Consider the following 22,738-nt stretch of genomic DNA (forward strand, 5'->3'; position numbering starts at 1 on the left):
TATATTGTTAAAAATATTCAGAATGTTTTTAAAAACATTCTGGTCAATTAAATTTGCATTTTTGTGGTTTTTTTAAAAAACGATTTATTTGTAATTAAATTAATGGTTTTACTTTCGTCCAACACGCAAATGTTGGACGAAAGTCAAAAGTAATTAAAAGTGATGTATATGTTGGCATAAGAATCACTTTTTTCCTTCCGCTCTTCCCAAAGACAACAAACTATTGATCTATATATATATATATATATATATATATATATATATATATATATATATATATATATATATATATATATATATATATATATATATATATATACACACACAAACACACACTTCATTTTTAAGTTTTTATCATAAAGTGTCAGTTTTAGGGAGCAAAAAAAAGTTATTTTGCTCCAAAAACAAGTGGCTTAATTTTCGAAAAAAGATGGCTGCACTACCTGCCAAAAAGTGAAAACACCTGGCTTAGAAGCTATGATAAGAATAAAAATATTTAAAGTCCGATAATGAAGTTTCTTATTATAGAAGAAACTTCATTATTAGATAAAAACTTTGAAATGAAAATTGATCTGCAAGAAATTAATGGAGTTGTAATGAGTCGTATTCTTAATTTTACAAACAAATGCATTAATCAATCATCATCAATCAAAGCATCAATCATAAAGTAACAAAACGAGGAAAAAAGTTATTATAAGTCATAAAACAAAGAGCAAGATTTCGTTAATGATTGATGAGTCAACCAAAATAAGCCAAAAATGATACATTGACATTGATAGTGACACTGACAGTGTTCATTTTGTGCTGTGTAAAAAGCAGTGGAATAAATTCACCAATCATTTTATTTTAGGATTTAATGGAACTTCAAATCAATGAAATAATTATTGGCACTGTATGCATATAGAAAACAAATTAGTAAAATAATTATTGGTATTGTATGCGTGAAGAAAATAAATCAATAAAATAGTTTTTTTTTTATCATCTTCACTTCCAACAAGGCTGGAAGAAACTACTCTTAGAGTTGAAAGTTACTAGAAGGGAAAAGATAAAGCTAATAGAGCAAGATTGACAGACAACTTAAAAATTGCAAATTATATGAATGAGGAAAGCGAGATAGAGGAAGTGAATTCCAAAGAACTGATGTTTGAGGAAAAAAACTAGATAAATAAGAGTTTTTGGAGCACTTAGGAATAGTCACAGAAAAAGGATGAGACTTAATTGAATGACGAGTAAAACGTGAATGAATTTTTTGTAGATGGCACAAGAGGCACTAGCTCTTTAGAACAATGTCCATTATAGTATTTAAAGAAAAGAGAAAGAGAAGCAACATTATGACCATGAATTAATAGTTGAAGGTTGGCTGCAAGAGCAGGTCTAACTATGTTTACAATGCAATTTTGCACTTTGTCTAAATGAGAAAAGGCATCATTTGAAGATTGGCTTCAGATATGGCAACAGTATTCCATACAAAGATGGGTTTGAAATTTATAGAGATAAAAAATTGAATCCTGGGTAAGAAAGTGGAGAGCACGATAAAGAGATACAACTTGAGCATGCACTAATTTTGCAATCTATTTGATATTTTGTTCCCAAGAAAGGTCAAAAGTAAAATTTAATCCAAGAAAATGAAGAGTAGATGACTCATCAAGTACATTACCGTTCATAAATATAGGAAGATCTATATTGTTGCAATAACAATTAGCTGAAATATATATATATGTCATATAAAGTCTTGAAATCGCATGCCTTCCCGTCCAAGCCTGTATTTGTGTATGTATATATATATATATATATATATATATATATATATATATATATATATATATATATATATATATATATATATAGTATATATGTTACTGTTACCCGCAGTACCAGGAGTTAGCTAAATGCTAATGTTTATAATATAATTTAAATATAATGTTTATAATATAATTTAATGTTTATAATATAATTATAAACATTAGCATTTGGCTAATTCCTGGTACTGCGGGTAACAGTAACATATATACTATATAGCTCTAGTTTATCTATTGAGCACTCTTTCAAGTATACAATATTATACATGACAATATAAAGACATTTTCTTTATTCATATATATACACTTACGTGTATATATATATATATATATATATATATATATATATATATATATATATATATATATATATATATATATATATATGTATATATATATATAAATTAGTAAAAAACACTTATCTAACTTTTTTCTTCAACTTGAAGTTTCACCATTGCTGGATCATCAGGAAGAAAAAAATGTTTTACAGGAAGTTATAAATTATTATAAAAAATATTTTTATTACTATATTTTTTTGGTTAGCGGGAAGTTACAGAAAGTAATTATTAAATAAATTTCTTTGGAATGGGGATAGTTTAGTTTGGTCATTTGTTTTTATAATTTTTTAAGAGGTATTTATTTTTGCGCCTACATTTAGAAATTAATTCAGATTTTTTATTTAATAAATTTTCCTGATTTAAATGAGTAATTATTTCAAATTTTTCTTGTAAACATAGGTTACATTTTTTGCAAATGTTATTATAGGCAGGGACAGATTTTAGAATAGACCATTGTAAATTAAAATTTTTATTTTTTTCTTTTAAATCCCAAATATATTTATATATATTTATTAAATATATATATATATATATATATATATATATATATATATACAGCATAGTCTCTTTTGAATATTTTTTGTGTTTAAATGATTGTTTGTGGTTGGCATAATGTTTTTTCCATTCCACTCGGTTTAGCCAATATATTGTTTATCAGGGTTATTTTGTGAGGAAACAATGCACTTGTAAATTACATTTTACGAAAGGCGTTTTCCATTTAGAGGGCAATCTATGTTGAAATGTTTGTCTACTAATTTTAGATAATTTTTATTTATATTATATATATATATATATAGAACTATATACCCATATATATATATATATATATATATATATATATATATATATATATATATATATATATATATATATATATATATATATATATATATATTTGCTGTGAGCATATATTCAACAAAAAAAAAAAATATATATATATATATATATATATATATATATATATATATATATATATATATATATATATATACTCTTCCTGATGATCCAGCAATGGTGAAATTTCAAGTTGAAGAAAAAAGTTAGATGTTTTTTACTAATTAATTATTGCTCTGTTCTTTAAAAACATTGAGCATTCTATTTGTAAAATACACTAACATAGTTTACATATATATATATATATATATATATATATATATATATATATATATATATATATATATATATATATATACAGGATTGGAAACTAAGTTTTTGCCAACTTATGAGAATCACGAAACATACAACAAGAAATTTATTAATCATCCTTTCTAAGGAATTCGAAATAGTTACCATCACTCTCAATACATCTTCGCCATCTGTCCGGCAGCTTGGCAATGCCATCTGCGAAAAATTCAGGGGGCTTTGCATTGATCCAGAGCTGAACATCCTGCATAATTTCGGCAGCATTGTTGAAAATTTTCCCCTGCAAAGCCGATTTCATGGGTGAAAATAAATAAAAATCTGACAGTGCCACTCTTTCCACAAATTTCCACTCTTTTAGCTTTCTCTGTCAAAATTCATTGATGCAATCAAAAAAACGCAAAACAATACCCTTGGCAATAATTCCTATAAAACAAAAATATTCATTTTTTTATTTTCACAATAAATAAATACCTGAGTATTATTTATTTTCATTTATTAAGTGCAATTATAAAGTAAGAATATTCTATGAATACATAGAAACACAAACGATTTACTTCTCTCACATAAACACATAGATATAACAAGTTATAACTCGGCAAAAACTTAGTTTCCAACCCTGTGTATATATATATATATATATATATATATATATATATATATATATATATATATATATATGTATATATATATATATATATATATTTATATATATATATATATATATATATATATATATATATATATATATATATATATATATATATATAAATATATAAATAAGATTAATTTTTCTGTGAGCATATATTCAGCAAGAGTGCTCGATGAATGATATCAGAGCTATATAATTGATTTTTTGACGAGATTGAAAAGATTTAAAAAATACATTGTTTTTTTCGTTAAAAAATATATGGTTTGGTTTTTTAATCTTTGGGCTTGTGGTTGTCAAGCGAGAACTTGTTTTCGTGACGGCACTTAGAAATAATTTCTGTTTTTTAATTTAATATTTTTTGCGTACCTTTGTATGATATTATGCAAAGTTTTTCATGAAGGCAAAGCAAGCATTTTTTTGTTACATTGCTGTAGGCGAGGACTTGTTTAATTATTGACCAAGTTAATTTTGGTCAATAATTAAACAAGGTCAATAATTAATGACATTATTGAAGACTTACCAAAAGTCTATAGAACCTAACATCTGAGATAAGATACAAGATTTAATAAACTGAGAATAACAGAGCTTAACATCAGACAGGACTTTTTTGCATTGGCTTCTTAGAATAATAAAAGGGGATTTGTTATTAAGAGAGATGTTCTTGTAAAAAAGATGAAAAAAATGATTACTATTTAATAAAGCAAACGCTCAAGATGGTGAAAAATGTGGAGTAAAATTAGACTTGACTTAAAATTGAAGAGAAGAAATAAAAGCTTCCAAACTTTTATTCTAGAAGGAATAAAAGTTTCCAAGATGCAAACATATTATGGATATAAACATATGTTTGCTATTTATTTAGATGCTGGCAAGCATCTAAATAAATAGCAAAACAATATTGTTTCATTTTTATATAAACTTTAGTATTTATATGGTGTAGTATTTACCAAATGAGAAGATGGTCAGATGGATATGTAGTATGACTATAACATGGTGAGAAAATGAGGCATAATCTTAGCCAGATTAGAAAAAAATGTTGTATCGAACAACATTTTTTAGAGAAGGTTAAAGTGATTTAGGTATCAGCGTGTAGAGAGGTAGCAGCTTCAGAAGAAAATGGTAGTGGTAGAAGGAAGAAAATGGTAGTGGTAGAAGGAAGAGAATGCCTTAGATTTGTATGAATGAGCTTTATTTAAGAAAAGAAAATGCTTTTAATTATTTATATTAGAGAAAGAACATAAAAGAGGAAGGCTAAAGCCTGATGATGATGATGATGATGATGATGATGATGATGATGATGATGATGATGATGATGATGATGATGATGATGATGATGATGATGATGATGATGATGATGATGATGATGATGATGATGATGATGATGATGATGATGATGATGATGATGATGATGATGATGATGATGATGATGATGATGATGATGATAGTAATGATGTTTATATGTGCATATGCACATATAAACATCATTACTATCATATATATAAAATATAACTTTTGAATTAAAAAAAAATACTTTACTTTACTAAACCCAGCCCTGGCCCCAGCTTTATCATTATCTGGCCCCGGTCCCAGCCTCTATCAAATATCAACCCCAGTTGTTTACTATCAATAACAATGAAAGTAACTTAAAAAAATAATAGCTTAACATTCTGTCTTTTTAAACTTAAAATTATATTATTTGCACACACCTGTTATTACTGCATTATTTCTATTTAGATTTTTGTTTTAGAGTGAGTTGCAAAACTAGAGCTGTTTTAGTTATAGCTCCTCCGTCCCTATTCTCTCCAACCCCTCCTCTCCCCCTTCCCACCCTTCTTTCCCTACCCACCAAAAAAATAAATTGTTTTAAATATATAATTTATGCAATAGTTTAGTTTGCTAGAGTTACTAATCCTTTAATCAATTTATTTAGACCAAAATCTGTGTGTCGCTCTTATACAGGCTCAGTCTGCAGTACTCACTTAGATCCCACAAAGATGTATATATATTCTGAGGATAATAATGAGACCAGCCTTGAAGATCATTTGCGTGCACCAATCCAAAAGATTAGCATGACAATATCAAAGAAGTGTCAAAGTATTGCTTTACAGGCTATTTGTTACAGAATATATCCACAGTGCACTGATCAGGATAATCCAATTCCTATCAAGATATGTGAAAATGAGTGCAATAAAATTTCTGATGGTAAATGCGTAGCTGAGTTCACTGCAACTAATATGTTGTCTTACTTACAGCGCATTATTCCAAACTGTCAGGAGCCAAGTGACGAGTCTGAAGAATCCTCAGAAACTTCAAATTGTATAAAACTTAGTGAAGGTTTGTTGTTTTATTGTATTGACTATCAAAGAAGTGTTTTTTAACAGAGTTGTTTATTTTTTTTGTATAAATTTTTATCCATCTATTTTTATCTTATTTATAAATTATTATATTTATATTTTGTTTCACTTTCTTTTATTATATCTTTTAAATATGTTATATAAGAAATCTAACATATCATTGTTATTTATTATATCTTTTAAATATGATAAATTGAATATAAGAAACAGCATATCAATAAAGTAGTTTTAATTAAATAATTTTAGGGTGATAAGCGGTGTAAATAAAAATATTTACTGCGGTGTAAATAAATATTAAAAAAAGAATAAATACATTTATTCTTTTTTTAATATTTATTTACACAGCTGTCATAGACATAATTAGTGTGTATTTATTCATCATTTGATCTTGTAAATGTATAATTATATTTACATATATTTACTCATGCATCTTTCAATCTTATAAACCAATAATTTGGCAACATAAAAAATCCATTTAATCTACTTGTACTCTATGTCTACTTTTATGTAGTTTATAAAATGTTTTTTTTTAAAAAATGTTTAAAAAAATATTTTCTTATCAAATCTATAACATGAAGACACAAAAAAATCTCATTTGTATATAGTTCACTTTATGTTTACAAATTGCACTTTGCATAAATCATTTATTGTCAGATTTTGTACAAAAATTTATTAGTTAATTGCTTTTAAAATAAGTTCAATAATTTTTAGTTAATTCCAAGAATTTTAACTTTTCTTTTGAGATTATTGTTAAACAATCGTTCTTGTTCTAATTATATATATATATATATATATATATATATATATATATATATATATATATATATATATATATATAAATATATATATATATATATATATATATATATATATAAATATATATATATATAAATATATATATATAAATATATGTATATATATATATATAAATATATATATATATATAAATATATATATATATATATATATATATATATATATATATATATATATATATATATAAAATATATATATATATATATATATATATATATATATATATATATATATATATATATATATATATTAGGGTGATTCTAAAAGCAACTTTTTTTGAAATTGTTTGCTGCCACTCCCTAAATGTGTTCTATGTGATAAATTAATACTAAATTTAAAAAATTTATGAGTAAAAAAAAGTTTTAGGGGTTGTTCTTAAACATCAGAGGGGTACCTAATATTTTGAAAAAAAAGTTCTTCAAAAGCATATTATGTTAGGTCTCAAAAGAAGTGAAATTTTTTAAAAATTTCAAAAATAATAAGAAAAATTTATGGAAACACAAATTAAAAAAATTTATTTGAAAACGCTATGAAAATATGTACCTTTTTATTTTTTATTAAAAAATGATAGTTTTTAAGCCATAAAATTTAAACTAATAATTTTTATATAATTGATTATTATTTTTAAAGTTTTTATAAAATTTCACTTCTTTTGAGACCCAACATGATATGCTTCTGAAGAACTTTTTTTTTCAAAATATTAGGGACCTGTCTGATGTTTAAGGGCCTTGAGCGACCCTTGAAATTTTTTTTTTATTCAAAAGTTTTTTAAATTTAGTATTAATTTATTATGTAGAACACTTTTAGGGGGTGGCAGCAGATAATTTCAAAAAAAGTTGTTTTTAGAATCACCCTACTATATATATATATATATATATATATATATATATATATATATATATATATATATATATATATATATATATATATATATATATATATATATATATATATATATATATATATATATATATATATATATATATATCAAATCTATTGCAAAATTAGCATCTGCTAAGGTTGCATCTCTTTATCATGCTTGCCACTTTCTTACTCTGGATTCTATTCTTTATCTCTATAAATCTCTAATTTTAAAAATCTTGTTTTCCTGATTCCTATAGTTTGCAATCTTTCAAGTCATCTGTTAGTTGTTATTTTGCTCAATAAGTTTCATCTTTTCTCTTTTAGTAACTTCAAACTCTAATAGTGGTTGCTTGCATCCTTGTTGGAAGTGAAGATGTTGAAAAAAAATAAAAAAAAATAATATAATTTATTTATATTATAAATATATTATAATATGTTCTATAATTCACAATTTTCTTCAACATAATTCTGACTTATACTTTAATGTATTTTGTAACTTTTACATACTTTGCAGTTCTTTGCATTTCACATCTTATTCTCATCTGCACATTTCTTTTTAGTGAAATTGATTTATTGAAGCATTAAACCTATTTATTCAAACATTAATTTGGACTTTCTTAAGATTTACCCAGACACCATTATATATAAGGATAACATGAACAGTTTCCGAGATGATACAGGACAGACATAATTTATGCATACATCAAATAATAACTTTTACAGCAAAAATTACTCAAAGTAACTGATTTAAGTTGTAAGAAAGGTATTTTTTATTTGTGTCATTCTTATGGAATTTTAAATTAGAATTTTTACTGATTTTGTAAACAAAGTCTAAATAGTGTATGTGTGCTAAGCATCATTTGTAATTTTTAAATGAAATTATGTTATATATTCTTAAAAAAATAAATTATATTTAGGAAAGACCAAAATTATTAATTTATTTAATTGATTTTCATATTTTGTTAAAATAATTTTTAACATAAAGTAATTATATTATATCATTTTTTTTGAAAAGCGAAGATATGCTAATTGTAACAGCAAGACATTTTTGTTTTTTCTTATCAAGTTTATAACTTTTTTAATATTTTTTTATTTCTTATATTAATCTGGCTCTGCTGTCATTGTTGTTAGATATTTAAAAAAAAAAAAAAGTCAGTGTAAGAATCTTACAACTGGAAGCTATATATAAATTATTCTTTTATATATAAAAATTATCATATTTTGATTGTCCTCTCTTTAAATCTCACTTTAAATACTTTTTAAGAAATTTTATGTATAAAAATTATTTCTAATAATATTAAGTGATTGTCCTCTCTTTAAATCTCACTTTAAATACTTTTTAAGAAATTTTATGTATAAAAATTATTTCTAATAATATTAATTGTAATTTATATCATTAAATCACTGTGTTAACAGTATTTATAAAGTATTCTTAATTAAATTAAGTTTAGTTTTTGATTCTTTGGTTTTTTCCTTTTTTTCTATGATTAATATTTATATTTGTTATTTTCTTTTAATATTTGATATTATTCTTTTTTACTATATCTAATATTTTTATTTTTTTACAATAGAGCCATATGAATCATCATTGGTTACTCAAAATAAAATGTTGTATTCCAAAGAGGATTTAGGTCAAAACTTATCCCAAAATTTCGAAATAGAAAATAAAACAGGTTTGATTTTTGAGATGCAACCTAATTATACAAATTTTTCACTTGGACCTATTGTAGCAGTATCTTCATTATTTCAAGAGTCTATTCCTCATGCTTTGGAACAAAATTTTTCTGCACTGAGTACTAGTGCTCCTATTTTAACTGTGGACACACCTTTAAAAGTAATTTTATAGTCTTAATAGATTATTTTTTTACCTAAAATAAGTTTTGTTGCTATTTTTTGTGGCAACCCAAGCCCAAAGTTGATGTTTTTTTTATAAAAGTTACTACATATAAATTTTTTATTATCTTAATAATATTTTTAATGTTATATTAATATCTTAATATTATACTAATAATTGTTTTACTTACTACATATAAATTACTACATGTAAATATACTACATTTTACTTGCTACATATATATATATATATATATATATATATATATATATATATATGTATATATATATGTATATATATATATATATATATATATATATATATATATATATATATATATATATATATATATATATATATATATATAGACATATTAGTACATATAATTCTATTTTATTTATATTATATCTAGACATATTACTACATATAATTCTATTTTACTTACTACATATAAATATACTACATTTTACTTACTACATATAAGTTACTATATATAAATATCTAGACATATTACTACATTTAAGTTACTACATATAAATATCTAGACACTTTATATACCTAGACATAAGATAAAAAATTTTTATTATCTTAATAATTTTTAATGTTATATTATTATCTTAATAATATAATAATAATTTTTTTAATATCTAGACACTTTTAGATTAAAATAATTTTAGTTAAGTACTTTTTATTCATTTGTTAACAAAACCAAAAAGTTTTTATTTTTAAAACTTTTTTTTAGAATCATTTACCAACAGTTGTTAATGTTACAGAAAAAGACCAAATTAATTTCCAAGGTTAAAATTTAACATTATATTTAAATTAATTAGTTTATAATAAAATTAAATATTATCCAAAAAAAATCTTCAAATTAAAAATGATATAATTATTAAATAAAAATGAGTTTTAAAATAAAATATAATTATTAAATAAAAATGAGTTTTAAAAATATTGTTTTAGCTATTTTAATATAATTTTGATATAAGTCATTATGATGCTATAGAAACTGTTTTAACAACAACAAAGGTAGCTGCTGTAACACCCAATCCTCCTCCACCTGGTAAGTTATGCTTAAAAATGATTAGTAAAAAAATAAAATTTAAATTTACCACATTTAAAAAAATAATATTCTAGTGTTACTGGAAGAAATACGAGTTTCAGCTGGAGACAATACAGAAATTATACTTCCTATAGAAGAAGCTAGTTTGTATTCAAGCACTTGGCCTAAAGAAAAACAAGGTTATTCTTTTAAGTTTTAAATATATATATATATTTTTTTTAAAGAAGAAACTAATACAAGTGCACTATTAGGTTTAATTCAAGGTCCATTTTTTTCCTTCTGTTTTTGATGTCAAATGATCTAAAAAACTTAGGAAAATGACTTGATTTTGCTGGGTTTTTTTTATACAATTGAGTGAATTTAATAAAATAAAAACTCCATGAAAATTTTGGTTTCTAACTACAAGTAGATCCTGAAATATGAATAGTTGCAAAACCGGTTTTGGCAGCCCTCTTGTCCTCTCAGAATTGTGATGTTTATCTGAAATCTCAAGTTAGATAGTTTTGAAAAAATATTTTTTTCTTTTTGCATAACCTGGCTTTACTCTGTATCTGGTTATTTTCTGAGTTAAGGAATCCAATAAAATGATCAAATATTTTTATTCAATTTTTTCTTGAACATTTAAATCTAGAATAGATTTAAATGTTCAAGAAGCACATGTGACCTTGATGATATTAAAAATGAATTTTCACACATGATTCTATATCAAATAATCTTTCTTAAAACAAAATGTTTTTCATCTGCTAATGTACATATAAACTACAGTTACCTATCTAAAAAATTTAAATATATTTTTTACATGATACTTTATTTGACTCAAATTAATTTAAAAAATCAATTAAGTTCTATAAAGTTATTAATACCAAAATAAATATTTACAAAAAAAATACAAATTTTATTAAAAGGTCCATATTAGTGCGGGTGCATAAACTTTGCTATAATATTTTGCTTGGTATTGTCATTTTTATTTATCATACCACATCAATAAAGCGTATATACATAAAATAATTGACTTTTAATGTATTAAGCATTGAATTTTTAATGTATACATGGTAATTTTTTGATTAGATTTAGTTTTATGAGTTCCAGTAATAAAATTGTCTGTTACATTAAAATCTTCACTCGTTGATTTAAAGCAATATGTATCTATAGATTCTGGGTTAAGTTGATAAAGGTCCTAGTTGCAGGAATTATGTTACTTAACTGAAAATGTGTTTTCATTATTAATAATTACTTTAATATTGTTTATACATAAGTCGATTATTTTGCTACAATTTAATATCTGATTGTCTATGAGTCTTTATAGAAATAACATTTGCAGTCAATCATTTTACAATCCCACCAATACCTTCACATGGTGACTTACCATGGCTTGTAACAAAAAATTTTCTGCATCACAATCAAAATTATCATTATGGTGACAGATTTTCTTAAAGTTTTTGTGGTTTTTTATACTTATAACATTATAAATATTATAAAAATTCATCTGTGTATGTCTTCTGATATGAAGCAAAATGGTTTCAAAAATGAGTTCAAAATGAATTTAAAAAACTTTCTGTGTCTAAACTTCCTACACAAAGCATTTGTCATGCTTTGTCTTCTGATATGAAGCAAAATGATTCTAATTCAAGTTAGTCATTTTCTTTAAGTAGTTTACTTTAAAAAAGGAAATCTAAAGATACTATTGCTACAATGGGAACTTAAAATCTACACTCTTAAAAAAGTTCCGGTAAATTATACGAACTTTCAGGCGTTTCGCTGAACCTGAACTGTTTGTTAAAAAAACCTGAACAACTACAATAGGTAACCTGAACTGTAGTTCAGGAAAAAGTTCCGGTAAATTATACGAACTTCAGGTATTTTATCTGAACTAGTTTTCTTCAAAAAGTGCCAGACGAACATTCCGGCAATTCACCTGAACCTGAACTGAAACCTGAATAACTGCGATAGGTAACCTGAAATAGTTCAGTAGGAAATATGAATCCGAACTAGTTTTTAAAAAAAATTATGAGAAAATTTTCGGAAAAATTTTGCTTATAATAAGAAAATTTTCGGAGATTTAGTATTTATATAGACTTCTTTGTTTGAAAAAAATATTTCTAGTATATGATCTTGAGGTGGAAGAATATTCAAATAAATTTTGAGATATAAGTTTTTCCCAAGTTCTTCGCAGTAACGAAAATATCTTTTTTTTTAAAATGCTTAAGTATATTCAAATAAACATTTTTATAGTAATTTCAATAGAATTAAAAATATCATTACAATTAGAATTTACATGTCAGATATATTTATGGATAACAAATGAAAAGTTACGCTATTAAAACTTTTATAAAAAAAACTCCATTTTTTTAAGCTAAGTTTTGATTTTTTAAACATAATGATTAAATCACGACATAAAAAATAAGCTGAAACATAAGAATTTGTTTATATAAAAATGCTTTCAGTCTACAAGTAAATTTTTGAGTAAGATAAAATAAATATTTTCAAACAATTACTAGATAACTGTTATACAAGGTAACTTTTATTATATTGTGTATACCAATATGACTAAACTAGCCATATTGGTACACTCAGCCACATATATGTACACATCACAAACTCAATATAAATTACAAAATAAAAAATTTAGTGGTATCCATTAATTAAAAACAAAAACATTTAAAAGTTTATCCACTTCTTAATTTTTCATTAACAAACAATGACAGATCACTGCCACCTCTTGACAATGGCAAATTGTCATTAATACCCATAACTACATGTTGTAAAAAATGTTGCTGTAAACTCTCTCTGAGAGTAATATAATGATAATTAAGAGTCCTTAAATGTTTCTCAAACAAATAATCAATTTTACTCTAGTAATACTCCAATGGCAGTAATCCAAGACATTAGGATATACATTACAAATGTAAAAAACAAAACTACCTAGTAGTACCAATTGAAGTGCGAAATTTTAATTCAGTAAAAAAATTTAAGAGAACATGTTTTTAATGCAAGAACAAATGTAATATATACATATTATATGCATGTTATGTTTTAGTTAAAATGCTAAAGTACACATTAATAAAGAGAGTCCTCGAAATAACCCCCTTTTGCCCGTATGCACGCCTCTAGTCTTGGACGCCATTCCTCAATTGATTTACGCACGGTATCCATGGATAAAGCATCCCATTCTCTGAGAAGTGATCGCTTGAGGGCATCAACGGAAGTGTGAGGTTTGCAGCACACCTTTGCCTCCAGTTTAGACCAGATTGCATAATCCAATGGATTAAGATCTGGTGATGCTGACGGCCAGGCATCCGTAGAGATAAAATCGGGCACACTGGCTGTCAACCACCTCTGTGTTGTCTTCGCTTTGTGCGAAGGGGCACTGTCTTGTTGGAATGACCATTGTTCCCCATTGAACAACGAGTCATTTAAAGGTTTTACCACCTGCTCTAAAATGTCCTCCTGATAATTTTTTGCTTTTGTTTTTACTCCCAACTCACAAAAATGCAATGGGGTTTTGCCCATTGCACTAACCCCCGCCCAAACCATAACTTGTTCAGGATGGTGGCGTCTGGTGACATATCCAACATGGTGAGGCAATTCTGCACAACTTTTCGCGTAGACGCGATCATTTTGTCGATTAAATTTGGCCTCTATGGTGAAATATTTTTCGCCTGTGAATAAAATTCTGTTAACAGCAGCGAGCCCATATCGAGCAAGAAGTTGAGCACATTTCTCACGTCTTCCTTTGATGTTGGCGGCTGTAAGATAGTGACATGTTTTAATTTTTAATGCCTGTACCTTAAGGTCTTCTTTCAAGGCTCTGTTAATGGTCATACGACTCACATTCATTTGAAGGGCAAGTTTTTTTTGATTCCGTCTTGGATTGCGACGAATTCGAGCTTTAAGCGCTGCAAGCATTTTGGGGGTACGTGCAGTGCGTTGCCTGCCACCACCATAACGTTTTTTGACAGAACCACTATCATTATATCGCTTAATAGTACGATAGACAAAATCCTTTGATATTCCTTTATGCTGCAGCATTTTGAAAATCTGATACGGTTTTCTCTTCCCGTCTAATAATGCTGTAACTGCACACCCTTTTCCTTCCATACTATCCATTATGAAAAAATCTACAAATAAACACACAAATAAATTAATAAATTCCAGGAATCTATTCAAACAATACAAATAAATGCGGGAACTATATAAAAAGCACATGCCTGTTAACATGACAAGTTTAAACAAACTTCGCACTTCAATTGGTACTACAGGGTACTTTCATCAAATGCTAAATCTTTAAATGGGGGAAATTTCCAAATAAACTCATGAAAAGGCGGTTTTGATGACAAAATCCAGTTTCTTCGTGATCTACTTACTTCCAATCTTTCTTGGAAACCATATATCAAATCAGTTGCAAAATTAGCATCTGCTAAGGTTGCATCTCTTTATCGAGCTCGTCACTTTCTTACTTCGGATTCTATTCTCTATCTCTATAAATCTCAAATCCGGCCTTGTATGGAATATTGTTGCCATATCTGGGGCGGATCCTCTAATGATGCCCTTTCTCTTTTAGACAAGGTACAAAAACGCGTTGTAAACATAGTTGGACCTGCTCTTGCAGCCAACCTCCAACCGTTATCACATCGTCGTAATGTTGCTTCTCTTTCTCTTTTCTACAAATGCTATAATGGGCACTGCTTTAAAGAGCTAGCGTCTCTTGTGCCATCTACTATAATTCATTCTCGTGTTACTCGTCATTCAATTAAGTGTCATCTTTTTTCTGTGACTGTTTATAAGTGCTCCAAAAATGCTTATTCGTCTAGTTTTTTTCCTCGAACATCAGCTCTTTGGAATTCGCTTCCTTCATCTTGCTTTCCTGACTCATATAATTTGCAATCTTTTAAGTCGTCTGTCAATCGTTATCTTGCTCTACAATCTTCGTCTTTTCTCTTTTAGTAACTTCCAACTTTAATTAGTGGCTGCTTGCAGCCTTGTTGGAAGCGAAGATGTTTAGAAAAAAAAAAAAAAAACTTATAATGTTTTGTTCTTCATTTGAAAAAGGAACTAAAAAAAATAGTTAAGTATCATTTGTTGTATATATAAGTATGACTTAAAGTTTTATTAGGCTTACCTGCAACATCAAAAGTTGTTGGGGAAATGGATTTTCGTTTTCGAGTAGCTTGGGCATGGACACCATCAAACTTCCTAATTGTTTTCAGCCGCTGCTCGATGTCCATGAGGTGTTATTTTCTTTTATTTGCCATTCACTTCAACTTCCTTATAAGCGTATTAGTAATTTTCCTAAATATTTAAATAAGGGTAATGCAGTTTAAACAGCAAAAACACTAATTACATTTAGATAACAAAGTTAAATAACATACATATCCTAGAGGTCTATCAGAGTGCAGTTTAGGAAAAGCGTTAATGATTGACATATCAAGATTGTTGCTCTTGATGGATACCTAAAGTAAATACATAATAAAATAATAATAATAACTATAATAAATATCTAAAAAAATTTATAGATTTAAGTTAAACAGATAGATTTTCTACCTGGTTACTTAGCATGATTCACTAACTTAACATTTATTTATTCTGTTCATTTTTTTATATAATCTAATTATAAAAAAGTGTTTGAAAAAACTTACTATGCATAAAATATTCAGAAATAAAAAGATATTCAGAACAAACTGTAAAATCACATGTAATGACTTACAAGTTTCCAACTTTATTGACCATAATGTTAACAAGAATATGAACCATTTCAAATCTGTACCTAAGTAACATTCCAGTTGTGTCATATTCAACAATGACAAGTTTACCTGTCTGATGCTCATCAAGCAATTTACGAACATCCTAAAAAAGAAGGTATAAAAAGGTATAGAAAGAATCTTGACATAGTTGATGATTCAAAATAATGTGCATGAACTGGCAATTTATTTTCAAATAACACACTGCATTAAGAGGTTTGTAATCTATTATGTCACGTGTTCTTATACATAGTTTTTGGTTATCTAGTGAACAACAGTAAGATAAAGATAGGTTGCAATATTTGTGGACCACCCACTTTGTTGTGAAAAAATACACAACTTCACTATGAACAAAAATCTGGTCAATGTGAGCAAAACTTGGTTCACCATTACTATTAAAATCATAAAGAATTGTTTCACATAATCTATATTTCTGGCCCAATATGGTAACACAATCAACAGCTAAAACTTCACTTTCTTCACTAATAAAGGGAATAATAAGATTTTTGCTCTCTAATTCTGAAACTAAAAACACTTCACCATTTTTTACATCAGCAATGGTTTTTTGGGGACCATGAGTCATTCAGGCTAAGGCATGAGCAATTTGATGTCTCTTTGCAATGAAAAAAGAAATGTTCTGAAAATTGCAAACAATATGAGCTAATCTTTTTGAAAAATGTTTGGCTTCATATCTTATAACAATCATGTGAAGAAGAGGTCCACTTCGTTTTATATTAGTTCCATAATGAATCATTTTGTGATGCTTATAAAGAAGTTTTTTCTCAGGATAACATTCTTTCATCAATGAATGATGTTCCATTACTAGTTCCTCAATATATGTGATTTGTAAACAATTTAAATTTCAAGATAAATTACATCACACAATTGTTTTGAGATTTAGTAAAGTTTCCACTTTAGTGTATCTACTTTATCAATAACATCAGACAAAATAAGTGGCAAATACATAAACAGTGTAAGCATCTGAGCAGAGCGTTGACCTAGTAAAGAGTCAGTACTTTTCATGCGTGACTCATTAATAGTACTAGGTTTTGAGCTGCAGACAATACCATAATCCATAAACTTGATGCACCTATTCAGTTCTGTAATGGACATACATTTGACATCATATAACTCATGATAAAGAAACAATTTAACTTCACATGGAATAACTCCTTCAAAAATATCATGCATTATGTCTGCAGAATCATTTGAAGCAGGATGATGATAAGTCAATTCAGTTAAACAACTAAACCGTTTAATTCCACAATTCTTATTTGAAATTTCCCCACTTTGCATCTGGTGAACTTGAGAGTTGTATAAAATATCAGTTCTTAGAGCTTGTTTTAAAAACATGCTGGATGTCAACTTTCGATATCATACACATGTCACATGGAAATGAAACAGTACTGAAATTTTCCATATATCCTAGTATAGAGTGCAGATCTAATTTGTCCCCAACAATTTGAGTTAGCAAACATCTAAAGTTAGTTTTTTTGCCTTCCATAAAAATATCAAATCCTTTGTCATGAAGTTTTTGCAATTCATTTACAATCAATTTTATCACTGACTCTGCTGAATATTTCTTTATGTTTATTGCATGAGTTAATGCTAACATATGAATATTGTTTAAGGATGAGTTTGCTGCGTGAGGAAAGTTCTTTATCACAAAATAAAAAGCACCAAGTTTATGAATGCCTGTTTTTGATCCAAGAGGATTTGTGGTATATTTGAATAAACAAAGGGAAACTTTTAGGAAGTTTAAATTTAGCATATGCCATTAACTTTTTACCATTTTCACCATAAAACCAATCTTCAACAAATTCAAAATTAGATACTTGCTCCACTTTTAACATACTCATGGCTTTTGGCTGTAGCAACACAAGCTTTATTGTGCTTTCAATAGGTATGTAATAAAACAAATCTTTTACTTTGACTTGTATTTGCTTTTTAGTCTTTCTGTCACGTTTTGTATCTCATTGTTCACCCATTGAACCTGGTTCAACATAAAGGCCTTTATTTTTCAAATATGATAATGTTCGATGTTGTGAATCAACTCCACTAAAAGGTGTTTTCCATCTGTTAAACTCTTTTGTTAAGTTGTCTATTACATGCTTCTCACACCTACATGTTTCCAGTACTGAAACTGTTTTACCTAGTAAATAACTAAGTATGTCTTCAATTAGGTTTTGTGAACAGTTCTTAACAAACTCTGAAGTACTTAAAGGAATAGAACTCGAAGACATTAAAGCCATAATAACTTTTAATGCTGCTTGTGATATGCCATACTCATCAACAATAGGTGAGGCAACATCTTTAATATTTTTCTCACATCCTTTGTCTATTTTAATTTTACTTTTACCTTCAGAATTAGGTGTTACTGGATTTTCACAACTTATGTTAAATGTTCAATCAATATTAACTACAAAACCCGTATGATCTTTATTTATGTTTTCTTAGCATATTATATGTAGTAAACAATCGTATACAACCACCGACATTACACTGAAGTTGACAAGGCTCAAATAAAAGATGAACATTTCTCAAGTGATTTATGTAACAAGCAACAGATGAAAAACTTTGGGGCAAAGGTAACAACACATTAACATTCTTTAAAAAAAGTAAATAATAATATTAAGTTCACCTTTTGTGCTGCAATGAGAGACTGAAGCTTTATTGCTTGACCCATTTTTATTCCAATACAATGAAACAAAACATGAGAAACAAAACATGAGTCATGAGAGCGCAACGATCGAACTTTGAGTTGTTTTGCCTGAAGTTTCAGGCCTAAAAAATAGCCTGAACAGTTCATGCAAATTTTACCGGAACTTTTTTAAGAGTGTAATTAATGTGATTAAGAATCACAAACATTTAGTTTTCTAAGTCAAACAATGCAGCAGTCTTTTGAGAAACTTTTTTTTTGTTGAGTTTTGCAAGTTGTTAACTGATTAAATAATACCTTCTCATCATCGTCATTGTCAATTAGTTGTGCATCATAGAATATATATATATATATATATATATATATATATATATATATATATATATATATATATATATATATATATATATATATATATATATATATATATATATATATATATATATATATATATATTGAAGATCATGCAATATATTTTCCTTTTAATTTTTTCAATAATTTTTAATTACTCATTGTTTACAATAAAATATCTTTCAACAAAATAAGATGACATTATAAAAAATCTTTTTTTTTAATTTTTGGTTGTTCAAAGTATCCTCCTTTTGCTCTTATAACAGCAGCACATACTCTGTGCATCCTTACAATCAATTTTTGCAATGATTCAGTTGATATTTGATTCCAGCATGTTTGTATAAGTACCCAAAAAGTGTTTTTGATTGGTTGGTTGCATTTTTCTCACATTTCTATTTAACTTGCCTTGCAACTACTTGATCAAGTTTAAATCAGGGAACTGAGGAGGCTCTTCCATATATTTTAGTTCTTTTTTTTTTTGTTCTTGTTTTCCTGAATGATAAGGACTCTTATTTCAGCCAGTTTCATGCTTTCTTTTCAAACGCTTTTACGATTGCATCAGAAAATGATTGTATCACAAATTTTAATTCTACTCCTATAAGCACACACAGCCCATTATTATCCAAAACGTCTTCCTAAGGTTAAACTTAAATACAGCTGATGTTTTATAAGCCTAAATTTAATAAAATGGTGTTCAATAATATAATAAAATGGTGTTTGATAAAATTAGAATATTTTAGATTTAAGTAAAGTGCCTAATGAAAAACTATATTCAAAATGTTAAATAAATACAAATTGTTTCTTGTAAAAAAATCTTATTAGACGAGCATGTATGAAATAGAAAACCTCAAGTAGATTTTTTGGTGTGTATTATGTGTATTATAACATTTTAATATCTAGCAAACCGACAACAGGTATAAACAATAATCAAACATTTTTAATTTGCATTAAGCAGTGACCAAAGGCAGCGACCAATCACAAAGCAATGACCAATCATAAACCAACGACCAAATAATGAAAATTTTGTAGAAATTTGTAAACAAATAATAAATTTTCTCATTTAGAGGGAGAATACTCTTACAAATGGTCAGAAGTATCTTCGCCACCGCTTAGTCATGGTTACATTGAAGGAAAAAATTCAAAAAATGTTAAATTATCAAAGGTGATTTTATGATTTTTTTTTTTTAAATTTTAATATTTTATTGACAAGTATTGTCTAGTTGTTTCAATATAGTTACAATATTTATTCATGTGTAATTTTTGTATACAATTCTACAGAAGAATAAGTGGCAATTTTTGTTTAGTTAAATGTACCTGGTGTGTATACATTCAAGTTAGAAGTTGAGAGCTCTGATAAAAGACATGGTGTTGGATATATAAATATTACAGTCAAAGAAGGTATTTTGTTTACACATTAAAAGCACATTGCACATTAAAAACACATAAGTTGATAATAATCTCAACTTCACAATAAAAAGAAAAAGAAGAAGAAAAAGAAAAAGTAGAAGAAAATGATGATGAAAATAAATTATATGGCTTAGATAGTTTAAGTGTTCCATTGGTGCAGAAGGGGTTTACAACAATAATGTTAGTAATAAAACAGAGGGTATGCAGCAAAAAAAATGCTTAATTTATAATAATCTATTTTTAGAGCACTTTATAATAATCTATATTAAGAGTATATGACCATTGTGTCATTATATGACCATTATAATTGCAAGCCATTATATCACCATTGTGTGGTCATACAATGCACATGATTATATTACCACACAAATAGTATTTTGTTTTGATGATGTTAGTGTAGCTTTTAGCATTTCAAAAATGCACTCAATAAAAAGGATTTTGAGTTATCAATAAATAACACCAAAACTTTTATCTTGGCTAATGTTTTATCTTTGCTAATGTTTTATCTTTACTAATGTTTTTATATATGCGAAACACAAATAAACAAAAATAAAGTAACAAATTACTAATCATGATTTTTGTTTAAAGTATCATTGAAAGTTGTATATAATTTTTTATTTAGTTATATTATATAAATTTTATAAGTATGGATTTTTTTTATTAGCAATGCCACAAAAGTGATTTTTACCAAAATCTATAATATTTGGCTAGGCACTTGGCCAAAGCACCAAATATTCAGTGACACTTAGTTATTTTGTGGGTTCCGACCTGCTTTGTTAAAGTGCATATGTCAACTACACTGTGGGCGTTTTTGTTTCATTTGTGATTAGGTCGTTTCACAGTATGAATTATTTGTTGAGTGTTACATCAAAAATTCTAACTATAGTTATGTATAAAAGTATTATACTCTTCAAACTACTTAAAAAGATTTAAAAAATAACCAGCTCAACTATATGCATTGCATTTCTGAGGTTATTTCAGAAGATGTTGTAGATAGGTACAGCACAAAGAACTCTAAATTTCAATGGCAATGACAATTATATGGTTGCTTTTTTTTATTGATGCACATTTCAAAATTAATTTCCTGGGTTTAGTTTAAACAGAACAAGCAAAACAAAACAAAAATTGAATACTCTGAGAAAGATTGAGATGTGTGACACACATCACTAACTTTTTCAGTGAAAGGTTTATCCTTCTCAGTGAAAGGTTTATCCTTCTCAGTGAAAGGTTTATCCTTATCAGTGAAAGGTTTATCCTTATCAGTGAAAGGTTTATCCTTCTCAGTGAAAGGTTTATCCTTCTCAGTGAAAGGTTTATCCTTCTCAGTGAAAGGTTTATCCTTCTCAGTGAAAGGTTTATCCTTCTCAGTGAAAGGCTGCTTGACACTGATGAACCATCACCAGTGTCTAGTAGCACCGTGATGATTCATCTCCACTTCGTAAGAAAAAGAAATGTAAATGAAACAATCAAACCAATCTCTACAGAAAATATGCACACATAAAGATTTGTAAAAAAAATATCCAATTCTAAATGAATTGGTTTTTACATAAAACTGTTTGCTTAAATTGGACAGCAAGTTGGACCTTTAGAAGTGGTGGTCAGCAAACGCAAAACAATATCTTAAGAACTCACTAAAATTTTCTTATTATTTGCAGGTGGCACTGTACATAACAAATGGCTATTATTTGAAATATGTATAATTTATAAAAGAAAGCGCAGTCATTTGTTC

The 22,738-nt window shown here is 26.7% G+C and overlaps 1 protein-coding gene across 1 annotated transcript in view; it reads left to right on the top strand.

The window, feature by feature from the left end:
- The window catches only part of LOC100198204 (dyslexia-associated protein KIAA0319-like protein), a 70,137-nt gene that overhangs the window by 4,709 nt on the left and 42,690 nt on the right, over nt 1–22,738 (top strand). Inside the window, exons 3-9 of the mRNA XM_065796101.1 lie at nt 5,857–6,260; nt 9,532–9,794; nt 10,537–10,591; nt 10,798–10,854; nt 10,929–11,033; nt 20,667–20,764; nt 20,907–21,000. Of these exons, the coding sequence (XP_065652173.1) occupies nt 5,857–6,260; nt 9,532–9,794; nt 10,537–10,591; nt 10,798–10,854; nt 10,929–11,033; nt 20,667–20,764; nt 20,907–21,000 (1,076 nt within the window). The remainder of the gene's footprint in view (nt 1–5,856; nt 6,261–9,531; nt 9,795–10,536; nt 10,592–10,797; nt 10,855–10,928; nt 11,034–20,666; nt 20,765–20,906; nt 21,001–22,738) is intronic.

Source organism: Hydra vulgaris, chromosome 04 (assembly GCF_038396675.1).
Source record: "Hydra vulgaris chromosome 04, alternate assembly HydraT2T_AEP".
In the NCBI taxonomy this organism is placed as follows: domain Eukaryota; kingdom Metazoa; phylum Cnidaria; class Hydrozoa; order Anthoathecata; family Hydridae; genus Hydra; species Hydra vulgaris.